We start from the raw sequence: 21521 nt of genomic DNA, 5'->3' as shown, positions 1-21521 counted from the left end.
ATTTATAGGCCACCGGGTTGATCTGACTGATGACCTCCAGAGGACCGATGAACCGAGGCCCTAACTTGTAAGAAGGTATCTTGAGTCGAACATATTTAGATGAGAGCCAGACTTTATCTCCTGGACGAAATTGTGGAGGATCCAGGCGTTTTTTGTCAGCGTGTCTTTTCATACGCTCGGATGACAGAAGGAGTGCGGACCGGGTACTCTCCCATATGGAGGAAAATTTGCTAACGAGAGATTCCGCAGCCGGGTTGTCCACAGAGGTGGAGACAGGAAAAGGAATCCGAGGATGCTGACCAAAGACTACAAAAAACGGGGATTTGGAGGAGGATTCGCTCTCGTGATTATTATAAGAGAACTCGGCCCATGGTAGGAGATCCACCCAGTCAGAATGGTGGGCATTAACGAAGTGCCGGAGGTAACTGGTCAGGTTCTGATTGATCCGCTCCACTTGACCATTGGACTGTGGGTGGTAAGCGGAAGAGAAGTCCAGGGTGACGTCTAGTAGTTTACAAGTGGCTCTCCAGAAACGTGAGGTGAACTGTACCCCACGATCTGACACGATGTGGAGGGGCAGGCCATGAAGACGGAAGATGTGGCGGATAAAGTCTTTAGCCAGCTCGGGTGCAGACGGAAGGCCTGGCAGGGGAATAAAGTGAGCCATCTTGGAAAAGCGGTCAGCGACCACCCAAATGACCGTACAACTGGCAGAGACGGGAAGATCTGTTATAAAGTCCATTGCTATATGCTGCCAGGGGGCAGCAGGTACAGGAAGCGGAAGGAGGCGTCCGGCTGGCAGATGTCTCGGGACTTTGTTGCGGGCGCAGGACACACAGGCAGAAACAAAGTCTATTATGTCCTTGTGCAGGGTAGGCCACCAATAGTGCCGGGCAATAAGCTGGAGGGTCTTTTTCTGACCGGCGTGGCCAGCTAGTTTAGACGAATGGCCCCAGTGTAGGATCTTCTCCCGATCAGGTACTGAAACAAACGTCTTACCGGGAGGGAGACGATTTAGACTCACGGGAGCCACCTGCATTACTCTGGCGGGATCGATGATATGTTTAGGTTCTTCCTCGAGATCGGACACCAGAAAGGATCGGGACAAGGCCTCTGCTTTGACGTTTTTGTCAGCCGGGCGAAAATGAAGAACAAAATCAAAGCGAGCAAAAAACAAGGACCACCGGGCTTGGCACGGGTGCATGTCTCTGGAGCCAAGGTAGACCTAGCAGGAGGGCGTGAGAGAGTCCAGGCAGAACATGAAAGGAGATACTCTCAGAATGCAGCATTCCCACTTGCAGAGTAATGGATTCGGTGATGAGTTGGATGGGGCGTGGTAAGAGACCCCCATCCACGGCAGCAACAGACAAGGGTACAGCCAGAGGTTTGGTGGGGATGCGGTACTTCTCTACCAGGGACTGTGAAATAAGATTCCCGGCTGCTCCAGAGTCCAGTTGGGCTAGTTCGAAATAACGGTTCTCCCCGCAGACGATTGAAACTGACAGCAGCAGAGATGGAGAGGATTTATTCTTGTCTAGGTCGACCTCTCTGAGCGAACCTAGACACAGGCGTTTCCCGACCTCTCTGGGCAGGCACGGATCCGGTGCTCCTTACTGCCACAGTAGAAGCAGCTCCCCTCGGCACGGCGTAAGTCCTGACGGGTTTTGACCATCTTGGTCTGGTCGACCTGCATAGGCTCAGGAGAGTGTACCTGGGGAGAGACGGAGGGAGTGACGGGTTTCTGAAAAGTAGGAGCTAGACGTGGAAACCTCCTCTCACGGGTGACCTCTTTGGCACGCTCCTGGAACCGTAGGTCAATCCGGGTGGCAAGAGTTATTAGGTCATCGAGAGTGGTAGGAACGTCCCGACCGGCAAGTTCATCTTTAATACGGCCGGACAGACCCTCCCAGAAGACGGATACCAGAGCGTCGTTATCCCAGGCCAGCTCCGAGGCAAGGGTACGGAACCGTATGGCATATTGGCCCACGGTGAGACTTCCCTGACGGGGGCGTAGCAGAGACGATGCGGATGAGGTCTTCCGTCCGGGTTCATCGAAGACTTTCCGGAAAGCCGTGAGGAGGCAGGCAGGTCGGACACCAGGGGGTCTCCTCTCTCCCATAGAGGATTTAGCCAGGCCAGGGCCTCCCCGGTGAGATGGGACATGATGAAGGCAATTTTGGCCCGGTCGGAGTTAAACTGGTGGGACAATAGTTCAAAGTGCAGGGTGCACTGATTAATGAAGCCCCGAGCCTGGGCGGGGTCGCCTCCGAAGCGAGGAGGTGCAGAAAGCCGGGGTCCGGGGTAGGATACCATGGTATTGGTGGGCAGCGGAGCTGCCGGGTTGCGAGTCATGGCACTGGCGGTGGTTGCTGGTGGAGCAGTCAGAGTGTCCAGGCGAGAATTGACATTCCGCAGGTGACCCAGGATGGACTCCTGTTGGGACCTCTGACGGGACAGTTCATGATAGAGGTCCGAGAGCGAGGGAGCTTGGGTGCCACCGGGTTCCATGGCCCGAGCAAACTGTAACGGGTCTGGGAGGCGGAACCTCTGAGCTACTATACAAGGGGGCAGTCCTTGTAAGGGAGCGGGTGGCGACCAGGCAGGCAGTCACAGCAGGTGACCGGGACAGTCTCTGGAAGAACGGGCAGGAGATCACGACAAGTGACTGGGGCAGTCTCTGGGTGAACGGGCAGATGGTCACGGCAAGTGACCGGGACAGTCTCTGGAAGAACGGGCAGGAGATCACGGCAAGTGACTGGGGCAGTCTCTGGGTGAACGGGCAGGTGGTCACGGCAAGTGACCGGGGCAGTCTCTGGGTAAAGGGTTGGTACGACCTGTGGCGGCTGATGGTAGACTTGAGCTCCCAGGTGAGCAGGCGAGAGTCTCTGGATAAACGGGTGGTCACAGCATGTGACGGCGGAGCCTCCAGGAAGACCAACAGACAGGCGGCAGATGAGCGCTCCCAGGAGAGCGGGCAGAAGTCTCTGGACAGGCGGGTGGTCACAGCATGTGACGGCAGAGCCTCCAGGTAGGCTAGCAGACAGGCAGCAGATGAGCGCTCCCAGGTGAGCGAGCAGGAGTCACTGGACAGGCAGGTGGTCACAGCATGTGACGGCGGAGCCTCCAGGTTGACTAGCAGGCAGGTAGCAGGTGAGCGCTCCCAGGTGAGCGGGCAAGCTGGTCCATAGACAGACTGACGGGAGTAGGAAGGCAGACCGTCGGACCTCAGGCAAGCAGGCAGGTGGCTGGTGTGCGCTCCCAGGTGAGCGGGCAGGCTGGTCCTTAGACAGACTGACAGGAGTAGCAAGGCAGACCGTCGGACCTCAGACTAGCAGGCAGGTAGCAGATAATCAGGCAGGAATCTGGCAGGTAACTGGCAGGTAACTGACAGGTAACTGGCAACGGGACCTGAGGGCTGAAGCAGAGTAGTGAACAGTGCAACAACATTGCTCGGGCACCTCCATTTTGGAGGAGGTGCCTTATATATGGTAAAGTCCTCCGGCCATTGGCCGGGGACTCCTTAGGACGGCGCGCGCGGCCCCTTTAAGAGGGAGGGAGGGCGCGCGCGCGCGCCCTAAGCACAGTGGCCGGGAAGGAGCGCGCGCTGCCAGCAGAGCGGGAGAGGGACGCCGGGCACGGAGCAGAGCGGTGAGGGGAACAGCGTCCCTGCCTAGCAGAGGGCAGGGACGCCGGCACTACACCCTGCTTGCCTGCGGTTTCCTGATGTCCTCTGCTTGCCTGCGGTTTCCTGATGTCCTCTGCTTGCCTGCGGTTTCCTGATGTCCTCTGCTTGCCTGCGGTTTTCAGACGCCCTTTGCTTGCCTGTGGTTTCCTGACGCCCTTTGTTGCCTGTGGTTTCCTGATGTCCTCTGCTTGCCTGTGGTTTCCTGATGTCCTCTGCTTGCCTGCGGTTTCCTGATGTCCTCTGCTTGCCTGCGGTTTCCTGATGTCCTCTGCTTGCCTGCGGTTTCCTGATGTCCTCTGCTTGCCTGCGGTTTCCTGACGTCCTCTGCTTGCCTGCGGTTTCCTGATGCCCTCTGCTTGCCTGCGGTTTCCTGACGCCCTCTGCTTGCCTGCGGTTTCCTCACGTCCTCTGCTTGCCTGCGGTTTCCTGATGTCCTCTGCTTGCCTGCAGTTTTTAGCATTCCACCTGTTTACCTATAGTTTCCAACCCCTCTACTCACCAACCTTCTGCACCGACACCTTTGGGCCATGTTCCCTTGGGACCTTTAGGTCCCAGTGAGACCCTTGAACTTCTCATAACAGAGCAATATCCTGGAATTTCGGTCAGTGGGTTTGAGGTTGCCGTAGTCTTCATCAGGCTGATCAGAATCTGTTAAGAAGGGCAAATAAACTATTAAAAAAAAACGTTTTGTATGCTGTAGTTATTGTATAGTAGTTAGAGTTACTCCTCTCTCCTGGATCCAGTGTTGGGGTCTCCATCTTGTGTTTCTTCTGCTTCAGTTGTCTGTCTGCTCTTATGGGTTTCTATAGTAAGCCATATAATAGGACAAGGCACAAGTAGGGGCCCAACCTTTTAAAATAAAATTTGTAGGGTGCCAACTACCTGAATACTCAGGTGGCATCCTGCTGGCTGAGTCGGCATGTAAAGCCAGGCAGTATCATGCCACAAGAGCGTACGCCGACTTACAACAGAGAAACTTGGCACTCAGGAAAAATGTTATTCAAGGTGTTCAATTAACAGACAAAAGCATAACGTTTCGGCCAAATCGGATATACCAATTGCTGTGGAAGCTGAAGTACAAGGCAAAATAAAAAGAGCCCTGGTATGGCAGAGCACCACTGTAGGAATGGCTCCAGGAAGATGCTGATTCATTTTCTTTGTGTTTTCCACCACAATTGGTGCATCTGATGAAGGTCAAAGATTGGACCGAAACGTTATGCTTTTGTCTGTGGATTACACTTGTGAATAAAACACCTTGAATCACATTTTTCTTGAGTGCCAAGTATTTTTATGGTAAGCCGGCACGCTCCTTTGACATCATGCTCCCTGGCTTTACAGGAAGGCTCAGGCAGCAGGACGCCGCCTGAGTATTCAGGTACTTGGCACCTATATCTGGTCAAAGGAAAAAGCAATTCATCCTCAGATCATGAGCAGTGTTATACAGACCTTTGGACTTTCTATTGAGCCTATGCAGGATAAGACTGGCGCCCCTACACCTTTCTCAGGACCCCCGACTCCTGACCAATCAAAATAATGCCATTATCACAAAAAAACAAATGTATTAAATACCGATGTGGCATTCCTGCTGCTGCTGCTAGAATTGCAGCATGAGAATGTAGATGCATCCAACGTCCACCAGGCATGCGTCTCTCTGTATATACAAGTATGTGGTATGTAGGGCGTCCAATCTCCATGCACAGCATGATCCCCAACGTCCACCAGGCATGCGTCTCTCTGTATATACAAGTATGTGGTATGTAGGGGGTCCGACCTCAATGCACAGCATGATCCCCAACGTCCACCAGGCATGCGTCTCTCTGTATATACAAGTATGTGGTATGTAGGGGGTCCGACCTCCATGCACAGCATGATCCCCAACGTCCACCAGGCATGCGTCTCTCTGTATATACAAGTATGTGGTATGTAGGGGGTCCGACCTCCATGCACAGCATGATCCTGGTTTCCAGCAATCTAACAACTGTCAGAGCAGAAGAAATATTCTAATTGCTCCTGCGAGACGTCTTAATCATTTTACAGAAGGCTTTTGTATATCTGCCAGCGGTGGAGTGACATTCATAATGAGGCATTTAATTGCGCACTTGAAGCCTGCGCGCTCGTCTCACTTCCCGCGAGCTCCAGAGCTGCAGATCTGATATTACAATGTCAGACAGATGTCATTTGGAATCATAAATCTGTCTCCGGCAAATCCAGAAATGTAACTGAAATCCCGATGAACATCTGATTCCTCCGCTGCCTCCGAGAGATTCTGAGCATTTCGGATGTCAAAGTTTTAATCCAGGATTGAAGAAGTGAGTGATGTGCTCGCCGTACGCCGTGGCGTCAGCTCTCATTAGTCAGTGGTCTCCGTGGAATCTCCCCCCGCCGTGGTCTACTCGTAACGAGCGCCAATCCTCAATCAGCGCTCATTTACACTCCTTATACACAGCCCGATGCACATTGTATTACTTGCTGTTTATCTGATTGCTCCGCTGTATACATGGGCCCGAGAGTGGGAACGGCTGGTGGGAAAGGGTCTTAGTTATCCCCGATCTTTTGGATGGAAAGTAACTTTCATACTTGAGAATAACACAGGCCTGAATGCTCCAGACCAGCAAACTGCCAGAACTTCTGCTGTTATACCGGTCACACATATAGCGGTCACACTTATAGCGGTCACACTTACAGCGGTCACACTTATAGCGGTCACACTTATAGCGGTCACACTTATAGCGGTCACACTTATAGCGGTCACACTTATAGCGGTCACACTTACAGCGGTCACACTTATACCGGTCACACTTATACCGGTCACACTTATAGCGCTCACACTTACAGCGGTCACACTTACAGCGGTCACACTTACAGCGGTCACACTTATAGCGGTCACACTTACAGCGGTCACACTTACACCGGTCACACTTACAGCGGTCACACTTATACCGGTCACACTTATAGCGGTCACACTTATAGCGGTCACACTTATAACGGTCACACTTATAGCGGTCACACTTATAGCGGTCACACTTATAGCGGTCACACTTACAGCGGTCACACTTATACCGGTCACACTTATAGCGGTCACACTTATAGCGGTCACACTTATAACGGTCACACTTATAGCGGTCACACTTATAGCGGTCACACTTACAGCGGTCACACTTATAGCAGTCACACATATAGCGGTCACACTTATAGCGGTCACACTTATAGCGGTCACACTTACAGCGGTCACACTTATAGCGGTCACACTTACAGCGGTCACATTTATAGCGGTCACACTTATACCGGTCACACTTATACCGGTCACACTTATAGCGGTCACACTTATACCGGTCACACTTATACCGGTCACACTTATAGCGGTCACACTTATAGCGGTCACACTTATAGCGGTCACACTTATACCGGTCACACTTATAGCGGTCACACTTATACCGGTCACACTTATAGCGGTCACACTTCTAGCGGTCACACTTATAGCGGTCACACTTACAGCGGTCACACTTACAGCGGTCACACTTACAGCGGTCACACTTATAGCGGTCACACTTACAGCGGTCACACTTACAGCGGTCACACTTATAGCGGTCACATTTATAGCGGTCACACTTATACCGGTCACACTTATACCGGTCACACTTATAGCGGTCACACTTATACCGGTCACACTTATACCGGTCACACTTATAGCGGTCACACATATAGCGGTCACACATATAGCGGTCACACTTATAGCGGTCACACTTATACCGGTCACACTTATACCGGTCACACTTATACCGGTCACACTTATAGCGGTCACACTTATACCGGTCACACTTATAGCGGTCACACTTCTAGCGGTCACACTTATAGCGGTCACACTTACAGCGGTCACACTTACAGCGGTCACACTTATAGCGGTCACACTTATAGCGGTCACACTTATACCGGTCACACTTATACCGGTCACACTTACAGCGGTCACACTTATACCGGTCACACTTATACCGGTCACACTTATACCGGTCACACTTACAGCGGTCACACTTACAGCGGTCACACTTATACCGGTCACACTTATAGCGGTCACACTTATAGCGGTCACACTTATACCGGTCACACTTATACCGGTCACACTTATACCGGTCACACTTATACCGGTCACACTTACAGCGGTCACACTTATAGCGGTCACACTTATAGCGGTCACACTTATAGCGGTCACACTTATAGCGGTCACACTTATACCGGTCACACTTATACCGGTCACACTTATAGCGGTCACACTTATAGCGGTCACACTTACAGCGGTCACACTTACAGCGGTCACACTTATACCGGTCACACTTATAGCGGTCACACTTATAGCGGTCACAGTTATACCGGTCACACTTATACCGGTCACACTTACAGCGGTCACACTTATACCGGTCACACTTATACCGGTCACACTTACAGCGGTCACACTTATAGCGGTCACACTTATAGCGGTCACACTTATACCGGTCACACTTATACCGGTCACACTTACAGCGGTCACACTTATACCGGTCACACTTATACCGGTCACACTTACAGCGGTCACACTTACAGCGGTCACACTTATAGCGGTCACACTTATACCGGTCACACTTATAGCGGTCACACTTATAGTGGTCACACTTATAGCGGTCACACTTATACCGGTCACACTTACAGCGGTCACACTTATACCGGTCACACTTATAGCGGTCACACTTATACCGGTCACACTTATAGCGGTCACACTTATACCGGTCACACTTATAGCGGTCACACTTATAGCGGTCACACTTATAGCGGTCACCCTTATAGCGGTCACACTTATACCGGTCACACTTATAGCGGTCACACTTACAGCGGTCACACTTACAGCGGTCACACTTATAGCGGTCACACTTATACCGGTCACACTTACAGCGGTCACACTTATAGCGGTCACACTTATAGCGGTCACACTTATAGCGGTCACACTTACAGCGGTCACACTTATAGCGGTCACACTTATAGCGGTCACACTTATACCGGTCACACTTAGAGCGGTCACACTTATAGCGGTCACACTTATAGCGGTCACACTTATACCGGTCACACTTATAGCGGTCACACTTATAGCGGTCACACTTATAGCGGTCACACTTATACCGGTCACACTTATAGCGGTCACACTTATAGCGGTCACACTTATAGCGGTCACACTTATAGCGGTCACACTTATACCGGTCACACTTATAGCGGTCACACTTATAGCGGTCACACTTATACCGGTCACACTTATAGCGGGCACACTTATACCGGTCACACTTATAGCGGTCACACTTATACCGGTCACACTTATAGCGGTCACACTTATAACGGTCACACTTATACCGGTCCCACTTATAGTGGTCCCACTTATAGCGGTCACACGTATAGCGGTCACACTTGCTGAAAAACAATTCATCAAGAGCATTTGATTAGTAGGACCCGGCTAAGTTACTACAAAGGCAGTAAGGGTGTACTTACTTTTTCTCTCACTGCTTTTGCAGTAAGGCCTAGTTTTTTATTAATATATAATGACGTGCTGTCATTTGCCAGGCGTTGTTCTCCATCCAAGGTTGTAGTTACCTAATTTTAAGATTTTTTTATGGGGCGTTTAGTGAAGAAGGAAACCTCTGTTAATTTGCCTTGTGGTTAATAATATTTCCTCGTGCGTCTCGTCATGAATGCTGCAGGACCGGCGTCCAACTTCAGGGGATAATTTGCCTTGAAATCACAATGACGTATATGTGCAGAGGTTACCCTGTTGACCTCGCTGATTGTATTCACACAGATGATGGTAATCAGTACTTGGTGAAATTATTCAGCTCAATCTTCCTGGACTAAGAATAGAATGACGGAACTAAGTGAAGACTGACACAACGTTTTTCATGCTTCATACATTAAACTCAATTAAAATGGCGTGTACCTCTTAATGAATATGGTGCTTCTTATACTCCGTCAAGACCGGCGTAGCATGAGCGTGTGCTAGTCGTGAAGAATCGACCCATTATCTAATACCTTGTGGTCAGACCACCGCAAATTGATATTTTATGAACTACGCTATTAGTAGCTCAACTATATAATTGTTTTAAATTGTCACCTTAGGCACACTCTTTATGAGGGGCAGTGAAAGATTCATACAATATAAATATATATCCTGTTGAGACTAGTGTACTTACTATGAAAATCCATGCCTTAATGGCTGTATAATCCTAATATTACTATGAGCATTTTATAAGTCCAGCCAAAGTATAACAGAACTGATGAGTCAACGTGTATTCCGTCTCCACCCACCGAGCCTGTCAGCTGCAGCTTGTACTGAGCAGTGTGAGGTCTCAACAGCAGGTAGGAAGGACAGCACAATGTCACTTGGGTGGAGATTCAGCAGCAGGGAGGAGGGGCACTGAGGAGCTCTCAATCAGACCTGATACTCGGAGATTCAGCAGTAGCAGCAGGGAGGAGAGGCACTGAGGAGCTGTCAATGAAGCTTGATTCATCGAAATTCAGCAACAGCAGGGAGGAGGAACACTGAGGAGCTGGCAGTAGGGCTAGGTGGGCAGAGATTCATAACAAGAAGGAGAGGGACATTGAGAAGCTGACAATCAAATAAGGAAATTGAGTTTAAACATTCAAAAAGTATTGTACAGCCATTCTGTCACGCATTATCACTGTAAGTACACCAGCCTCATCAGGTCTAAAAGATCTGTTTACAAATGTATGCAGTTTTGTATTGTGAAATCTGCTGACAGAATGTTTAGTGTTAAGCACGTTCCTTCTATCATTAGTCCCGATACATTTCTCTTGTAGCTATAGTTCATCCACCTGTAGATTTCCTGCCTTTTCTCTCCTAGATTCTTAATGATGAAGAAGAACAGTTTGTCCTTGACGTTCTTTGTGGATGTGTTCAATATAAAAATCTCCTGGACGTTGTTGTCCGAGCTTTCTATGCCCGGGACGGGAAGCATTATCTACTGTCAGAGCGGTCTTTGTTTGCTGGTAAGTAGGAGCTCCCAGCTATGAAAGTGAACAACGGGTCAACTTGGTGCAGGAAAGGGGTGGAAAGATCTACATTGATGGGTGGGAAAGATTAAACGTACCGTGATGTGATGACCCGAAAATCAGGGAAATCTTTGGAGACATTTTGATATTCCGTTTAGAACGCTGAACTGATTTGAAAGAAAATCAGCAGCAGAAATCAAAAACTGAACCTCCGATTTCTGCCGTGGATTTTCGGTTTGCACCGCTGCGGATTCACATGGTGAATAGCCCCATTCAGTGGGTTAACCGCTTGCCCGTGTGGCTACCCTCAAGTTTATATATACAGGTGCATCTCTCTAAATTAGAATATCATCAAAAAGTTAATTTATTTCAGTTCTTCAATACAAAAAGTGAAACTCCTATATTATATAGAGTCATTACAGAGTGATCTGTTTCAAGTGTTTATTTCTGTTAATGTTGATGATTATGGCTTACAGCCAATGACAACACAAAAGTCATTATCTCAGTAAATTAGAATAATTAACAAAACACATCTGCAAAGGCTTCCTACGCGTTTAAACAGGTCCCTTTGTCTGTTTCAGTAGGCTCCACAATCATGGGGAAGACTGCTGACTTGACAGATGTCCAGAAGGACATCATGCGTTCTCGTCTATAGCACACTGACCAGAGTGTATTATTATTATTGATGCTTATTAATACTGTTTCTTTTCTTTTTTTTTTGCAGTGATCAGTTACATAGCCATATTTAGGATTGGAGATTTAGGTCTTCAGACCTTTGGTAGAATCATCAAATGCCAAGATTTCACCAAGATGGGCAAGATATACCCCCTATATGGACCATTAGTTTCCTAACTTCTAAAAAATCAAAAGCATAAAACGTTTTATATTAATATTATTGCTATTATTATTTTTTTTTTTTTCCACTGCTGCCAAATTTTATTTTTGCACTTTTATTTTTTCCTCCACTTCTTTTATAACTTTCTTATTCTTCCGTCGTCACAGCCGTATGTTGGCTTGTTATCTGCGGGACGGCTTGTAGTCTTGATCGACAGCATTTACTTTACCATATAATGTACTGAAAAATCAAGAATTAATTCCAAGTTGAGTGAAAAAAACAATTTCAATGTAGTTTTTGGGGTTTTGTTTTTACAGTTTTGGTGCATCAGTGAATATAATGGTCACTACATAGTTAGTGGGTCCAGTGTGAGCCCCCATTGATGCCGCTTAACCGTTTTAATTTTTTTTTAAAAATACATAAAATTTGAATTAAAAAAAAAGTTTTCCCAGTTCAAGAATTTAAAAAATAAACATTTGGTATTGTCGCATCCGTAAATGTCTAATCTATCAAAGTAAAAAAATTAATTAATCCGACTCCGAATGGTAAATATCGTAAAGAGAAAAAAAAATGAAATGCCAGAATTGCTGCTGTTGGTCTCCACATGTTGCTAAAAAAATAAAATAAAGAGTGATCAAAATGAGGTATGTACCCCAAATGGTATCATATAAAACAGGGGTGGGCAATTAATTTTCCCAAGAGGCCACATGAGAGCATGACTGTTGTGGAGGCCAAACCAATAGGCTGAAATTAATTCTGCTCAATATTAATATCAATATATTAATAATTATTTTATATTAATGTTGTATCACTTAATATTGAGCAGAATTAAGTATGCTGACATCCCCCTATATGCTGTATGAGCCTGCAGACAGCTTTCCCCATATATACAGTATGAGTCTCCACACAGCCCCTATATACCGTAAGAGCCCCCACACAGCCCCTATATACTGTAAGAGCCCCCACATAGCCTCCTATATATTGTACGAGCCCCCCACATAGCCTCCTATATGCAGTACGAGCCCACACATAGCTTGCTATATACAGTATGAGCCCACACATAGCCTCCTATATACAGTGTGAGCGTACACATAGCCTCCAATATACAGTATGAGCCCCCACATAGCCTCTTATATACAGCATGAACCCCACATAGCATAGTCTTAGAAAATGGCGACACAAGACAATATTTTTCATGTATTTTATTTTACAAATTTCTGATTTTTTTCCCCAGTTAAATTATAAAAAAAAACTTTACAAGTTTGGTATCTCCATAATCGGAGTGACCTGGAAAATCATAATGTAAGGTCATCTTTTTACCGCACAATGAACATCATAAAATCATAATTTATTTTTCACCATATTTGGATTTCTTTTGGATGATAGAACAAACGGTGTCATCCAAAACTACAACTTGTCCTGCAAAAAAAAAAGCAAGTCTTCATATGTAGATGGAAAAATTAAAAGTTATGGCTTTTGCTCCAAAGAGCAAAAAATGAACATTAGCTGTAGCAGGAAGGAGTTAAAAGATAGAAGTTCACTTTAATGTCAATTTATGCCGGTAAGAACAGTGAGGTTTATAGACGCCATAGGTAGAGATTTTATTCAAGTCCTTACATGCTATGGATTCAGCGCTGATCTGAAGGGGCCCGCAGTCCTGGCCGGATCAGCGGCTTGGCCTTTGGGCCCCGATGATGGTAGTCACAGAGGTAGTCACAGGCCTCTTGTGTCTGCAGTGATGACTTTGGGCTTGTCGTGTGCTGTGCATCCTCCATTACACAGAAGTATTATACGCAGCCCGCGTACTCCGGCTTCTCGCGCTCTGGGTGCTATGGCGGTCAGTAAAGGCGTGGTAGTGGTGGTTGTTGTTGCGTTGGAGGAGATGTCTGAGCAGAGCGTGCTCCCACACCTGTTTCTGCAGTAATAGCGGAGAGTATTGGCGCCCCAGGTGGGATGCGGCCCACTCACCGGTGACATCACACCCCGCACCACAACCTCCACAGTAATGAACATATGCAGCTCACAAATTAGCCGCCTATAATTAGATTTCTCTGCCTCTCGGAAAGTCTTGTTTGCTACCAAAATAGCTTTCGTCTGCCAGAAGCCGAGCGCCGCTCCGTCAGAAATCCACAGCCGTAGAGGAACATATATGAGGCCTCTGGAGCTACAGAATCACCATGACCATAGAAAGAGGAATAGGTCTTGTATGTACGGTCCTCATGGCATTCACAAGTGGGCTGTCAGGGGGCAACTAAGGGGTCCTAAGGGTCCCAGAGCAAACTCCCTTCCCACACTGCAGATGCCCTAATTTGCATTTACTATCCCTTCGCAGGCCGGCCGTGCAAGAGGGTAAATTCCAGATCCTGCCCAGGATGTGCCGCAGTCAGCTAGGGTCTCGCGTAGTGACCACTGCACTGCTGTAATGTGGCCAGTAGCCTGCGGCATCGGGCTCAGCACTGGGGTTCAGACCATTGTACACTCTGCTGTCTGGGGAAAACAAGATAGAAGAGAACCTCCTGACAGGTGGGGGTCCGACCTCTGGGACCTGAACTGATCGGCAGAACGGCGAATATTAATTTATTCCCGAAGGAGCACTTTTATCCCCATAACAAAATGGTCAGATGCCCGACCGTTGTTCCATTCATTCTCTTTAGGACTGCCAGAAAAAGCTGAGCGCAGCACTCAGCAGGCACATAAAGAATGAATGGAGCGGACACTCAGCAGGCACATAAAGAATGAATGGAGCGGGCACTCAGCAGGCACATAGAGAATAAGTGCAGCGGGCACTCGGCAGGCACATAGAGAATGAATGGAGCCGTCAATCAGCAGGCTCTTAGAGAATGAATGGAGCCGGCAATCAGCAGGGACATGGAGGATAAGTGGAGCAGGCACTCAGCAGGTACATAGAGAATGAATGGAGCGGGCACTCAGTAGGCACATAGAGAGTGAATGGAGCGGGCACTCAGTAGGCACATAGAGAATGAATGAATGGAGCGGGCACTCAGCAGGCACATATAGAATGAATGAATGGAGCGGGCACTCAGTAGGCACATAGAGAATGAATGAATGGTGCGGGCACTCAGTAGGCACATAGAGAATGAATGAATGGAGCGGGCACTCAGCAGGCACATATAGAATGAATGAATGGAGCGGGCACTCAGTAGGCACATAGAGAATGAATCAATGGAGGCTTTCAGCAGGCACATGGAGAATGAGTGGAGCTGGCAATCAGCAGGCACATGGAGGATAAGTGGAGGAGGCACTCAGCAGGCACATAGAGAATAAGTGGAGCCGTCAATCAGCAGGGACATGGAGGATAAGTGGAGCAAGCACTCAGCAGGTACATAGAGAATGAATGAAGCGGGCACACAGAAGGGGCATAGAGAATAAGTGGAGCAGGCACTCAGCAGGCACATAGAGAATGAGTGGAGCGGGCACTCAGCAGGCACATAGAGAATGAGTGGAGCGGGCACTCAGCAGGCACATAGAGAATGAGTGTAGCGGGCACTCAGCAGGCACATAGAGAATGAGTGGAGCGGGCACTCAGCAGGCACATAGAGAATGGGCGGGTTGTACAGGGCTTGGCATTCACAGCGCTGTCAGATCTACAGCAGAGAAAACAGTTTTTGATCAAAACAGCAGCAAGTGAGTAACCACATCGTGCTGCGCTCAGATAGGGGAGCACAAACCTGGTGACAGATTCCCTTTTAAAAAAGAAAATACTTTGTAAATAGCCTTTATTAAAAATGTGTCCCAGCTCCCATGCAGAGCTATGTGTCTCCACAGTAAAGGACAACACACAATCTTTGTAGTCTGACCCTGCAGTCACTCAGTTACTTTCCTCCACTACTTTTTCCTAACATCCATTTCTTATAGTAGCAGGAAGTAAAGAACAAATCAAGGAGACTGTCGGATCAGACTACACCGGGGTTATCTGTTGTCTGTTACCATGGACACACATAGATCCGTATAGATGACAAAACACTGAACACTGTTTACAAAGTTGTTTTATTTCTTCATGGTAAATGCACTCAGAATAGTGAGTGCAGCTCTGGAGTATAATATAGGATGTAACTAAGGATCAGTAATGTAATGTATGTACACAGTGACTGCACCAGCAGAATAGTGAGTGCTGCTCTGGAGTATAATACAGGATGTAACTAAGGATCAGTACAGGATCAGTAATGTAATGTATGTACACAGTGACTACACCAGCAGAATAGTGAGTGCAGCTCTGAAGTATAATACAGGATGTAACTCAGGATCAGTAATGTAATGTATGTACACAGTGACTGCACCGGCAGAATAGTGAGTGCAGCTCTGGAGTATAATACAGGGTGTAACTAAGGATCAGTACAGGATCAGTAATGTAATGTATGTACACAGTGACTGTACCGGCAGAATAGTGAGTGCAGCTCTGGAGTATAATACAGGATGTAACTCAGGATCAGTAATGTAATGTATGTACACAGTGACTGCACCAGCAGAATAGTGAGTGCAGCTCTGGAATATAATACAGGCTGTAACTCAGGATCAGTAATGTAATGTATGTACACAGTGACTGCACCAGCAGAATAGTGAGTGCTGCTCTGGAGTATAATACAGGGTGTAACTAAGGATCAGTACAGGATCAGTAATGTAATGTATGTACACAGTGGCTGCACCGGCAGAATAGTGAGTGCAGCTCTGGAGTATAATACAGGATGTTACTCAGGATCAGTACAGGATCAGTAATGTAATGTATGTACATAGTGACTGCTGCAGCAGAATAGTGAGTGCAGCTCTGAAGTATAATACAGGATGTAACTCAGGATCAGTAATGTAATGTATGTACACAGTGACTGCACCAGCAGAATAGTGAGTGCTGCTCTGAAGTATAATACAGGATGTAACTCAGGATCAGTAATGTAATGTATGTGCACAGTGACTGCACCAGCAGAATAGTGAGTGCAGCTCTGGAGTATAATACAGGATGTAACTCAGGATCAGTACAGGATCAGTAATGTAATGTATGTACACAGTGACTGCACCAGCAGAATAGTGAGTGCAGCTCTGGAGTATAATACAGGATGTAACTCCGGATCAGTACAGGATCAGTAATGTAATGTATGTACACAGTGACTGCACCAGCAGAATAGTGAGTGCAGCTCTGGAGTAGTACAGGATAAGTAATGCATTGTATTTATAATCTCCTTATGCTGACCATACAGGTGATGAGTTGCTTGTGTTCTTCCACTAGTTAACTTGTCTTGTCAGTTTCTTAGATTTTTCTTTAATGTCCTAAACCTGAGCACTTGGATAAAAGATGAATGGAGTCAGATCTATGATTCAAATTACGTGAAGGAAAACTGGATTAATCCATTACTGAAGTGAGTATAATGTATCTTCTTGTAGCATGGAAGGAAGGGCTGGGCGCAGATTAGGGACACAAGCTCCTGTAAAGGGAACCTTTCAGGTGATTCATGCGGCCCAAACTTTCAGAGAAAATATACTGTGACGTCCCCAGATGGCTCTTCCCAGCGCTGCTGCAGGTGATTGATATGTCTCCCTCTCACTGTGGGAGAAACCTGTCAATCACCTCTAGCAGCGCTGGGAAGAGCCGGCATAGAGGGATCTGACGATTGTGGGACCTAATATAGGCTCTGTCCTCAATCCTTCTACTACCTAGGACAGGGATGTCAAACTGAAGCACACAAAGGGCCAAAATGAAAAACTTGCACAAAGTCACGGGCCAACCAGTATACAGTATAATGGGCCCCACATAGTCCTCCATACAGAATAATGGGCCTCACATAATCCTTCATACAGTCTAATTGTCCTCACATAGTCCTCCATACAGAATAATGGCCTCCACATAGTCCTTCATACAGTATAATGGGCCCCACATAGTCCTCCATACAGAATAATGGGCCTCACATAGTCCTTCATACAGAATAATGGGCTCCACATAGTCCTTCATACAGAATAATGGGCCCCACATAATCCTTCATACAGTCTAATTGTCCTCACACAGTCCTCCATACAGTATAATGGACCCCACATAGTCCTCCATACAGTATAATGGACCCCACATAGTCCTCCATACAGTATAATGGACCCACATAGTCATCCATACATAATAATGGCCCCACATAGTCCTCCATACAGAATAATGGCCCCACAGTCCTCCATACAGAATAATGGCCCCATATAGTCATCCATACAGAATAAAGGGCCCCATATAGTCCTCCATACAGAATAAAGGGCCCCACATAGTCCTCCATACAGTATAATGTGCCCCACATAGACCTCCATACAGTATAATGGGCCCCACATAGACCTCCATACAGTATAATGGGCCCCACATAGTCCTCCATACAGTATAATGGCCCCACATAGTCCTCCATACAGTATAATGGCCCCACATAGTCCTCCATACAGTATTATGGGCCCCACATAGTCCTCCTTACAGAATAATGGGCCCCACATAGTCCTCCATACAGTATAATGGTCCCACATAGTCCTGTATACACTATAATGGCCCCACATGGTCCTCCATACAGAATAATGGCCCCACATAGTCCTCCATACAGTATAATGGCCCCACATAGTCCTCCATACAGTATAATGGCCCCACATAGTCCTCCATACAGTATAATGGCCCCACATAGTCCTCCATACAGAATAATGGGCCCACATAGTCCTCCATACAGAATAATGGGCCCACATAGTCCTCCATACAGTATAATGGCCCCACATAGTCCTCCATACAGTATAATGGCCCCACATAGTCCTCCATACAGTATAATGGCCCCACATAGTCCTCCATACAGAATAATGGCCCCACATAGTCCTCCATACAGAATAATGGGCCCACATAGTCCTCCATACAGTATAATGGGCCCACATAGTCCTCCATACAGAATAATGGGCCCACATAGTCCTTCATACAGTGTAATGGGCCCACATAGTCCTATATACAGTATAATGGGCCCACATAGTCCTCTATACAGAATAATGGGCCCACATAGTCCTCCATACAGAATAATGGCCCCACATAGTCCTCCATACAGTATAATGGCCCCACATAGTCCTCCATACAGTATAATGGCCCCACATAGTCCTCTACACAGTATAATGGCCCCACATAGTCCTCCATACAGTATAATGGCCCCACATAGTCCTCCATACAGTATAATGGCCCCACATAGTCCTCCATACAGAATAATGGGCCCACATATGGGTTGTGGTTCTGGTGTTGCGGACCAAATAAAACCGCCCTGCGGGCCAGAGCTTGGCGTGTATAACCTAGGCGCATGGGCTATAGAATTACCACGTTAAAAAAATATATAAAAAGGGCACAAAAAATCTAAAAATAAATAATAAAATAAATATATACAGTATTTTTTTCTATTTTTTTATATTACTGTGTAGAAAGTTAAACCTGTCTCTGAAATAAAGTTAATGTTATTTTCATCTAATAGTGATCGCTGTAAAGCTATGTTCACACGCAGTGTCTTTGTCTTCAGCTAAACCTGCTCTCTTGGCATTAAAAATGCTGCAGATTTTAGTGTATTTTTGTGTTTTTTTATGCTTTTTTTAGCTGCTTTTTTTGAGCGGATTACATGTGATTTGTCTACAGGACATGTTTAATAAAGTTAGTTTCTTTCTATAAAAATCGCAATAAACGCTGCAATTTTTTTTGCACTTTCTCATTGCTTTCGATGGGTGAAAAAAATACTGAAAAATCTGTGAAAGAATTTATATATAATAATAATAATAAAAAAAAAGTATTTGCGCCTTACTCACCATCCCCTGGTCCAGCACTGATTCTCCGCCTCTACTTCTGTTTTCTGTTATTGCCTGAAGCCCTGACGTCACATCTTTGAGTTCAGCTTGTCTGCCAGACATAACAGCATGAGCAGTGATTGTCTGCAGCGCTGTCGATCTGACATCAGTGCTGCAGACAATAACATACATTGGGAGTTGCAGCGGAGACTCAGCTCTGGACCTGGGGAGGGTGAGTATTTTTTTGACAACCTGCAGCCAGGGCACAGGGATTTTCCTAAACTGTATTCATTGCTGATCGTCTCACTCTATGTTACACACTGCGATGAGTGCACGTTTTTTTCTCCACTAGGTGGCAACCTGAAGTGCTGAACTTAATAGATTCCATTGATAGTAAGATGGCGGACGGTCCGGATATAATAAAAGGCTCTAAAGTGACGGAAGTGAAGGAGTTCAGTATAACAAAGCCGAAGCCCAGAACTCTGCCGCTGCCACAGAAAATACCCGTCCAAAAGCCTCACCAGCCGGTCAGTGGTCGCCCACTAGGGGGCGTTATACAGTGCGGGGCAGAAGATGTGACTGACACTCGCTGCTCCTGCTTTATAGAACAGCGAGGTTCTTCAGCAGCTGCAGTTGTGTATTCAGATTTGTGTCCCAGAACCTGTCTACCACTGTGTCTATTAACCCCACAGTCAGGGACTGCACTGCAATACCACGCACAACCTGTAGGCAGGGATAGCGCTGTTCTTGTTTTATTTCTAATCCTGTATAATCCTTTTAAAGGCTGATAAAGTGATGGCGTCTGATATCATTTGCCATCTCCTCCTGGTTGGGTCCAACGTCCCCATAATCCAGGGACTGAAGAGATCGCTCTGGTTTAGCCCTGCATGCTCCTCAAAGCTTGCACGGATAAACAGTTAGGGGGCGCCACAGTCACTGAGTTCTGCTGAGCCTTCATTCTTAGGTTCTGTTTTAGTGATAGAATATCACCTCAGCTGCTGCAGAACCTCATAATACACCTCAGCTGCTGCAGAACCTCATAATACACCTCAGCTGCTGCAGAACCTCATAATACACCTCATCTGCTGCAGAACCTCCATAATACACCTCAGCTGCTGCAGAACCTCCATAATACACCTCAGCTGCTGCAGAACCTCATAATACACCTCAGCTGCTGCAGAACCTCATAATACACCTCAGCTGCTGCAGAACCTCCATAATACACCTCAGCTGCTGCAGAACCTCATAATACACCTCAGCTGCTGCAGAACTACAGAATACACCTCAGCTGCTGCAGAACCTCATAATACACCTTAGCTGCTGCAGAACTACAGAATACACCTCAGCTGCTGCAGAACCTCATAATATACATCAGCTACCGCAGAACCTCATAATACACCTCCGCTGCAGTACATCAGAATACACCTCAGCTGCTGCAGAACCTCATAATACACCTCAGCTGCCGCAGAACCTCATAATACACCTCCGCTGCAGTACATCAGAATACACCTCAGCTGCTGCACAACCTCATAATACACACCTCAGAAGTTGTGTGTAATGTGAGGTTCTGCAGCAGCTGGGGTGGGTATAATGGGGTTCTGCAGCAGCTGAGGTGTGTATTACAATAGAAAATGTCTGCATCTGTAAATGATGAGGAATCATGGACCTGTATAAATCCCCGTTCTGGCCTCATGTTGACCCTGAGGGTCCTGACCGGTCAGAATGGGGTTGTGTTACTTTGAGCATTATTCATGAAGAAGATGGACAGGAGAACAGAAGGACGGAGGGAAAGGAGGACGGAGGGAAAGGAGGACGGGGGCAAAGGAGGACAGCAGAACCAGAGGAAAGGAGGATGGAAGGAAAGGAGGATGGGAGGACGGGAGGAAAGGAAGACAGGGGGAAAGGAGGATGGGGCAAAGGAAGACAGCAGAATGGGAGGAAAGGAGGATGGGAGGATCAGGGAAAGGAGGATGGGGCAAAGGAGGACGGGAAAGGAGGACAGAGGAAAGGAGGATGGGGCAAAGTAGGACGGGAGGGAAGGAGGACGGGGGGATTGGAGGACGGGGCAAAGAAGGACAGGAGGATGGGGGGAAAGGAGGATGGGGGGAAAGGAGGATGGGGGGAAAGGAGGATGGGGTGGGGGGACAAGAGGTGCAGACATGAGCATCCTTATTATTATAAGGAATGTAAGTGGTGATGGCCGAGCCGCGGGGA

General features: G+C 47.2%; 1 protein-coding gene across 1 annotated transcript in view; it reads left to right on the top strand.

Annotated features, from left to right (window-relative positions):
* LOC141194191 (cilia- and flagella-associated protein 99-like) overlaps positions 1–21521 on the top strand; it is an 83246-nt gene that overhangs the window by 26135 nt on the left and 35590 nt on the right. Inside the window, exons 5-8 of the mRNA XM_073662208.1 lie at positions 10558–10702; positions 11430–11519; positions 16780–16909; positions 19660–19834. Of these exons, the coding sequence (XP_073518309.1) occupies positions 10558–10702; positions 11430–11519; positions 16780–16909; positions 19660–19834 (540 nt within the window). The remainder of the gene's footprint in view (positions 1–10557; positions 10703–11429; positions 11520–16779; positions 16910–19659; positions 19835–21521) is intronic.

Source organism: Phyllobates terribilis, unplaced genomic scaffold (assembly GCF_046119375.1).
Source record: "Phyllobates terribilis strain yellow unplaced genomic scaffold, ASM4611937v1 Scaffold_1__5_contigs__length_1240528914, whole genome shotgun sequence".
Taxonomy (NCBI): Eukaryota; Metazoa; Chordata; class Amphibia; order Anura; family Dendrobatidae; genus Phyllobates; species Phyllobates terribilis.
Note: the sequence above shows the minus strand (reverse complement) of the source record. Positions and strands in the feature narration are given on the sequence as shown.